General features: G+C 42.4%; 1 protein-coding gene across 8 annotated transcripts in view; it reads left to right on the top strand.

The window, feature by feature from the left end:
* Nucleotides 1–8,974, top strand: part of eps8a (epidermal growth factor receptor pathway substrate 8a) — a 61,808-nt gene that overhangs the window by 20,504 nt on the left and 32,330 nt on the right. For all 8 annotated transcript variants that reach the window (XM_050036295.1, XM_050036298.1, XM_050036294.1 and 5 more), the window contains exon 2: nucleotides 4,088–4,175. In XM_050036295.1, the coding sequence (XP_049892252.1) occupies nucleotides 4,121–4,175 (55 nt within the window). In that variant the 5' untranslated portion in view covers nucleotides 4,088–4,120. The remainder of the gene's footprint in view (nucleotides 1–4,087; nucleotides 4,176–8,974) is intronic.

The raw sequence follows: 8,974 nt of genomic DNA, 5'->3' as shown, positions 1-8,974 counted from the left end.
GGAAACCACTCGGCTGACAGGATGTACCACTCTCTCACTCCGCTCTCTCTCACGCAGGCGCAGAACGTACGTGCTACTTGGCCGTCGGATGTAGTCTGTGTAGTGTGTTCAAATGCAACTGACACAGGGCGACGTGAGGCGACGTAGACGACGCAACAGCTGGCTTTCGTCGCCGCTAGTTCTTTGATGTGGGTTTGGTGTTTCCGCACCTTAAGGGCTGACTGTTGCATCAGCCTATGTCTTGGCTAAAAAGCAGTGTGTCAGGGTCTTTAGACTCGGCGCAATGAACAGTTAAATTTCACTTTTACTGTCGTTCTGTTGCTCTGTTGTGACCAAAGTACACTCTGCACTCCAACAGTTTGGTGCAGTGAATAACGCAACGTATACACGTCCCAATAGTGCACCTAAACAGCAGTCAGGCTCCAAGAAAACAAAATCGGGCGTTTAGTCTTCAGATGTGGCAGGACGGGGAGGCAGGTGCTTAGTTCAGGGAAACCTAAGTGGACGAACATGTAGGTAATTTATATTTCTACATGTGAGCATGCTGGACTAAAGGTGTAGAAGATTTGCACTCTGAGACGTAACATCAGTTTAAAGGTAGTGTTTGTGGCAGCAGTCGTCACCGTCTTGTCACAGTCGTGAGGTTTCAGTCTGCACAAACGACCCTTTAATAAGTGTATTAATGAACAGGCATTAAATGAGTCTGTGCGTGTGTTGACTGACGTGTTGCAAACTCAGCTTGTCCTCTGCCGTGTTTGAACTGCATCACATGACTCCACCACCTCCACTTTATCTGCTCGGGCATTAAACTGCAGCCCGGCAGAGTAAACACCTCGTTCTGTCGGCTGTTCTCAGATCTGCATGTGAGGCAGCTCCGCGGTCGGCGTCGACTCCGCTCGGCGGGCCTGCAGATGGCGGAGGGCCTGCGTTACCGTGGAAACACCTCACAGCCTGGCTCAGTGTATGTGTGGCAGTCACACGAACACAGCTGTTTGGTGTTGTCACGGCAACTGACATTTCAGGTTTGTATCAGAGTCCTGGAAATGTACATTAAAGTTCTTACTTACAACAGGCTGTAGTGAAACAGGAAGTGTGTGCAACTCTGACCTTTGACCTCTGTAGTCACCATGGTAACTGATGTGCGTCCCTGTGAGTGATTCTCAGGACGTGACTGTGACATCAGCGCTCTTAAATTCAGTTTCTAATATTTTTATTTCCTGAATCTGAACAGTGTCATCGTCATGGGAGGGGGCGGGGCTGCATGTGTGTGTCAGCGCCTCTTTAATGAACGTGATTGGAGGAGAGGTCAAAGGTTAAACTGAAGCTTTGTTGTGAGACAGACGGAGAGATAAACGTGCTGTCTGTTGGAGCACAGATAACTGAGTCTCTGCAGGAGGCTCGGGCATGTTTCATACTCAAAGGTCAGCTGCTGGAGGAAACGTCAATAACTGTGTGTTACGGCTTTAAACTGATATCTGCTCACAGAACAAACAACGTCCTGATGATTCATCTGTTCTTTGAGTCGTAACTCACATGCTGTTAAGTGTTTGCATGTTTGACTCAAATATTTCTTGTGTAAATAAGTCAGAGCTGCAGCAACATTCAGAAGTATGTTTGTAATCTTGATGATCTTAATATTTCTTCTGATAAAGTTCTGGTGACAGACTCGTCTAAATTTGCAATATAAACTCTACCAGTTGCAGTTACTTACATGTATGTGTATTATATGACATATATATTCTCTACATGTTTCTGAAATAGTGATGTATCTGGTGTTTGTATCAGATAAAGTTTCTGGAGGATTATTTTCCTCAGACTGTGATTAGCCTGGGCTCATTTCACCCTGAGCGTGGCCTCACAGGTTCCTCTCACAGAGCAGCAGATATTACCGACGCCTCCCCCCGCCTGTTGTTGTTATGGATACAGAGTCCAAAATGGAGTCCCAGCTGAATAAAACATGGAGTCCTGGGAAAAGTAATCACAGGTGGCAGCACTGTACATACAGTGTGAGAGCGCACACACAGACGCAGACTCATAAATCAGCTCGGGGACTCTTTTGTGTGGAGGTCTTTTAATTTGAGGCTGAATGTGACATTTCCCTGCCGCTCCACAGGAAGGTTTTAATGATTGGTTAATGAGATGGGAACGCTCTTTGTTCCTGTTTTAACTCTCTGAAGATGAGCTCAGTGTCCCGCTCTGATGAGAAGCTTTATATTCTACATGTGGAGGCAGGAAGCTGCTGATGTCTGCAGATTCACAAATATAATGTGTCAGTGTTTTTGTTTTTTTAGTCTTGTTTCACCACTTTGGCCCAAACTGAAATATCTTAACAACTGTTGGATGGTTTTGTGATGCCCTCAGGATGGATCGTAATAACATCTGGGATCCTCTCACTTTTCATCAAGTGCTTTGATTTATGACCAAACACCTGCAGAAATAATAACTCCCATCAGCCTCAGCTGTACTTTGTATTCACTGCTATTTAGCTAATGTTAGCATGCTAATGGTGCTGCAGCTTCAGTTTCAATGTGGTGAACATTTGAACATTTTTATTCCTAATAGGGATATTTATTAATATGTTACCCGCCAAGAATCATTTTGACAGTTAATCTGTTGGTTAATTTTTCGGCTCTTCAGGTAACTGCACTGGGCATGCTCAGTGCAGTTACATGAAGAGCCCAGGTGCACCACCTGGGTCTTGGCGAAGCTAGCTAGTGGCGCTGCTCATCAACACTGTTCCGACCTGTAGTGGCAGGATGCAGATTTGCATTTCCTAGGATAGCAAAGGCATGACCCGCCCTCCTCTCCCTCTGATTGGCTCGCACTCGTTGCCTTTGTTGGTCTGGTCGGTCAAGTTGAGGCAAGAGGAGTGAGATTTGGTCAATGTTAGGGTAAAAATGTCAGAGTGAGCCAATCAGAGGCAGAGTAGGGTGGCCCCCATAGGTTGATCTGGTGTGGCATTGTTAGCTAGAGGTATAAATCACCAGTTTCATCACGATACAATATTTTATTGTGTCTTTGGATGATGATACGATATTTGCCGATAGTACAAAGTCTTCCACGATATGACTTCGATGCGATTCAGGGGCCTGTGATTGATATGAGACGATATCATTTCACACAGTCTGTTACAGGAGAAGCTGATATGGATCGATGTTTCACTTTTCATTGATGATATTGGATTGTTGATCATTAAATTGATGTATCTTTAATCCCTACTGTTAACTGTGTTATCACTGTTCGCTCTGTTAGCTCTATTAGCACGCTTAGCACCATTACCAGTGTAAGCTTAGCTGGGGGTGCTAGCATACTTAACAATGCTAAAGGGGTTTTGCCGCCAAAATGAAGCCTACTCACTGGGGTGGCCTGGGGGGAGACCGGAGGGTGGCTACCATGTTTCCACAGCACCGCCATCCGACCACTGAGATCACATTACCAGTGGTAATCACAAATGCGCTGCACTAGCTAGTTAGCTTCCACGCAACCTGGGTGGTGCGCAGTGCAGAGCCATCGTGGTTAGTTAACCAGTGGAGCTAATGCTAATGCAGCTAGCCGGCTGTCTGTTAGCAAAGCCGACCTAAAATTGAATAAAAGGTAAAACATTTACATCACAAAACGTTCAAATTTCACCACCTCTGAATTGATAGCGCTTTGAAATGTGGTGCTAAAGCTCACTGAGTCAGTGGAGTGCCGGACTAAAAGTAAAGCACTTTTTGTAACTTTATTTCACTTCATTTTGCATTTCTTTCTAAAAAATTAACCTGTTAGTTCCAGGTTAATAACTGCTTACCTATCAAAAGCACAATTCACCTAAACTGTTACTCAGGTGTGTTGACACTATCATGACAAATTCTGTACTGAGTCGCTTCAGGGATCAACTGCATTACATATACTGTTAATTTATAGAATACTGTCACTGTTTCTCTAAAGCAGCATGAAGTGTGAATTCATGTGTTCAGATTTATAAATGTTGTTAATAATGTTCTTCATGCTGTGGAGATCATGACGACACATTAGTTTCTCTCTCTAAATATCTGTGAAACTAATAATCATGACTAATAATGATGACGTGTGTGTTGTGTTGCAGCTGACTGTCCACTGTGAAGCAGGATGAACGGATATGAAACTCCAGCTCTCGCCTCCGGCATCTTTGGCTCCTACAGCTCACAGATCAAGTCAGTGTTTCATCAGTTTGTAGCACTTGTTAGCACGTCTGTTAGCATCTGAAATGTTTCACACCTCAGTGCAGATACAGTTCAGTGATGATGATGGCGGCTTGTAAATATTTCTGTAGTTCTTTTCATCAAGTGGCAAATTGAAGCCGTCACAAATCTGGCCGTGAATGTGGCATATGCTCACATGCAAACATTAGCATGCTCACATGCAAAAAATTACATGCAAAGTTTAAAGCATGTTGACATCAAATCATTAACATGTCTGTTGCCTGTCATGGTAACATGCTAACATTAGCTACGTGCTAATGTTTGCTCAAACTAAGCCCAGGCACATGATATGATACTGAATCCTTGCTTTTTTTCCCCCTTAAATTTCCATTAATTTTGCTCTTAATTTTCAGTTATTAGTTATATAAATTAGGCAATTTAATGATGGGGTACTTGATATCTGCATGTTTTAAGGGCTTCTTAAAGGGTTAAAAAGCCTTTAAATTTACAAAATAGCATTAAAGCTATCTGTCATTTTTAAGATATAAATTTAAGGGTTTTAAGGGCAAAGCTATTAGGTGAACTTTTAAGATTTTTTACTCCTCAAAAAACATAAATTTAAAAAAAAAAAAATACAAGTTATTTAGGAATTAGAGGTACAAAGCCAGAGATGGTTTCCACACCTGAAAAACACCTTAAACTGTGCAAAAAAACTACTCAGCAATTTTCTTTATATTATAATCCATTAATTTACCATACAGGAACAATTTAGGCCCTTAAAGGAAAATTCATTTCATCTTTTGTTATTTTAAACTTTTCAAAGGGATTATTCCCTTTAAAATTTCCATGACAAAACCCATTAAACAACCACTTTGTATATTAAAGGCCATCCATGTAGCTATTAAATTAATTCAAATCTGGTAAACCCATTGAATACCTGAAAACTGAATAAGAACTCCTTAAGGCCAAAACACACCGGCGGCATCATATGACGGCGGCGCCATTGACGCGAGTCAAGTGCCGCCCCCAACACACACAAAAAGTGTCGCGCTGCGGGGCGTCAACCGGATTTCTATTGCACACTCCAGTCCGCTAGGCTGGGAAGTACAAAATAGCGCTTTTTCAAAGGCGGTGACGCTGGAAAAATAGGACAATAGCGTAAAGTGCCGCGGTGCGGCACGTTGACGCGCGTCGAGCCGCCGCCAGTGTGGGTTTGTAAATAGAAAATAATGGGTGCGGCTGTTTTGACGCGCATCGTACGCCGCCGGTGTGTTTTGGCCTTTAGAGTCTCATTAATTAGCGGCAGAAAATAGTTTAGAACTGTCACATGAATCAAAATCTCTTAACCTCAATAACACCTTAAACTCAGCATTAATTGATTTGTCAGCTAATTCAAATTCATATGGAAATTAGGAGAGCTGTGTGTCCATTAAAATCTACTTAATTTGTTTACTAAGGGCTTTTCAAATTAAAGTTTAGCTTTCACGTTAATGGACAAATTAAAGAATTTCTGGCTTCCAAACCCACTAAACTAGATTAAAGATGTTTTGTGTGTTTTCAGGTACATTAAGGATTAATTAAAGGTGTTTTGAGGCTCCTGAGTCTGTGAGCATGAAAAGATAAATATTGTTGCAGCTCAGTTTCTTTCTAAGAAAACCTCAAATTAATATTTAATGAGACGTGTAACCTAAGATGCTTCATGTTAGCAGCCACAGGTGACCTTCATTTAAGATCTTCTGCGGCTTCACTCTGAACACATGAGGTCACTCAGTCTGTCGGACGGAGGTCAAACTAAAATGAATTTGTTTACAGTGAGGTCAAGTGGAGAGTTTTAGTGTCCGGTGATCAGGGAGTCAGAAACTCAGACAAGAACACAGTTATACAGGTGACACTAACTGATAATGAATAATAGGTGATGCAGGCGAATAAACAAACATGTCTGTAGTTCAGAGCTGAACAGACTGATACAGTGAAACCGGAGCTTCATCCTCACTGACACTAATTGATCCACTTATTTAATCGGCCGTGCTAATTTCCCAAAGTTAATGTGGCTGCAGTCCGCAGACAATGAGGTCACTGAACCAGAGAGGAGAGCAGGAGCTGATCCAGGACCTGAATGACCCACACAGCTTTAAAGGGACAGTTCACCCCGAAATCAGACATACACGTTTTTCCACTTACCTGCTGACGAACAGTTGTCATCACGGTCCATTAGTCGACTAGTCTCCTGCATGTTAACGATGTCAGTTTAATGATTAAATGATATATTTTGGTGGTTTGAGTTGAAGGTGTGAGAAAGAATAGTATCAGTAACATTGTTAACACTGTGCTACATTACAGAGAAATACAAAACCGTACTAATGAACCTTAGTGGGGCGGCATAGCTATAAAATCATTCATTTTTGTGATAAAAGCACCAAATTTGGCAGATGTGTTGACAAATATATTAAGAACAAATCTGGATATTGGGGCATCAGAAACTCGCCCCCTGGTGGCCAGAGCAGGTAATTGAATCCTACCTGCCCATGGACCCGTCCCGTTAATTGGATCCACTCCAAAATGTAATGGCTTCTAAGTTGGACCATGCTACATGCCTCCACCAAGTTTTGTGAAAATCAGTTGGACAATTTCACGTAATCCTCATCCAAAAAATGAATGGAAGTGAATGGGCGGCCATGTGTGGGCGGCCCGTGGACACGCCCCCTGAGTTGGATCAACACCAAAATTTAATGTTTTCTAAGTTGGCATGTGTTACATCCCTCCGCCGAATGCTGTGAAAATCGGTCAGGCAGTTTTTGTATAATTCTGCTAACAAACTAACAAACTGGGCGGCATAGCTAAAAAAAATTTAATTTTTGCGATTAAAAGCGCCCAGTTTGGTACATTTATAACTTAATATACTGGACTAGAACACATTAGTGGCCACCCATTCACTTCCATTGATTTTTTTGGATGAGGATTACGTGAAATTGTCCAACCGATTTTCACAAAACTTGGTGGAGGCATGTAGCATGTTCCAACTTAGAAGCCATTACATTTTGGAGTGGATCCAATTAACAGGACGGGTCCATGGGCAGGTAGGATTCAATTGCCTGCTCTGGCCACCAATGACGCTGTGGGCTAATGGGCATGTAGCTACTTCCATGTTTCAGATGATACGTCATGTTTGTAGTCGACCAATGAAGATGAGTTTACATATCACCTTGGGTTCGTCCTTCACCTTCTCAAAATGATCCCACACTTTGGATTTCCTGCCCGACATGTTATTAACTAGCCTGTGGAATAACCGCAGGTACCAGCCCTGGAAATTAACCTGACTCCTGTCTGACTGCTGAGCGTGGACACTTCCTGTGTCTGTCCTTTCAAAGTAAAGTCCCACATGGACCAGTCATATAGGTTTGGATTTATTCTGACAAGGCGCAGCTCCTGATAGAGTCTCGTATTTGTTTGTTTTTCTGCGACTAAGCGACCAATGAAATCTTGTCGACTAACGTTTGGGGCAGCCCTAATGTTTTGGATCTTGGTCCTGCTGGGGGGTCCACCTGCTTCTCATCCTCATTGTCTTGGTCGATGGCAACAGAGTCTTCTCAAGAAATTTTCCACTATATGGTTCCATTCATCTTCAGTTTGATAATTTGGATTCTGCTGGTATCATGAAAAGAGAAACAGCCCTGTACCATGATGCTTCCACCTCAGAAACACACTGTAGTTGTGGTATTTTTAAGGTCATACGCCGAACCATATCTCCTCCCAACATGACTAATTGTGCTGGAATGATGAAGCTGAAATCAAGATTCACCAGAGGCCCCCAGAACCTTCTAGATTTAAAGACTCTGTGTGGAAGAGCGGACCAAAATCCGATCTGAACTTTGAGAGAGATTAATTCCTTCATACAGGAAGCATCTTAACAGCTGCACTGCAAACAAAAACATTTCAGTTGGTGTGTTCAGTACTTACTCCTGTGTTACTGCACTTTATTCATGGATTGAAATGTTATGATTTCATTATCTGTACAGTTTTATTGAGTTCGTATCAGTCCCCCACTGTAAAGAGCATTTCTCATATAGGTCTGTCTTTAAATAACCTTAAAGACCGCTCCTCCGTCAGTTCTCTGTGTTTACAGTCAGTGGAGGTGAAGTCGTGCTGCCGTTCAGCGTCTCTCATCATCAGTGTGAATCACCCTCGTTAATTATTTATCGTCTCATCAGTCAGAATAAATAACCTGTGAATGTGTGAAAATATCCAGTTTCACGTCGGTGACACACGAGCAGCCGTCTGCTGTCAGTTTGACAGGAAACATCACGACCTGTTGAGACCGGAAAGTGACGCTGGTGGACAGACAAGAAGTGACAAACACATAGCGTCAACGTGAAGTTATAGACAGGATGTACAGTTTGATACAGAGCACGACATTTAAATTAATTAAAGGGCCAGTGTGTAATATTTGGCATGGTTTATTGTCAAATCTGAATCTGAATCTGAATATTCTACCCATTAATATGTTTATACAAGTGTATAATCGCTATAAAATAAAATTCGTTTGGTTTTCGTAGCCTTATAATTATGCTTCTGTATATATATATATAGCAAGGGCCTTGCTTTAGAGAGGTCACCATCTTGCGCCGCCATGTATGTACAGCAGACTGAGCGGACAATCCGGCCAGCCAGAGAACGCGTTTCGCGTGTATAAATAAACCAACGAAGACAGCGGAAGGAAGGAAGAAGGAGGAGGAAACAGCAGAGAGTGTTAGTAGTTCGTTGATAGAGAGTAGTGAAAAGTTTTTTTAGTTATAAAGTTTGCGAATGGACCA

This window comes from Epinephelus moara, chromosome 23 (assembly GCF_006386435.1).
Source record: "Epinephelus moara isolate mb chromosome 23, YSFRI_EMoa_1.0, whole genome shotgun sequence".
Taxonomy (NCBI): Eukaryota; Metazoa; Chordata; class Actinopteri; order Perciformes; family Serranidae; genus Epinephelus; species Epinephelus moara.
This window is presented reverse-complemented; position numbering and strand designations above follow the sequence as displayed.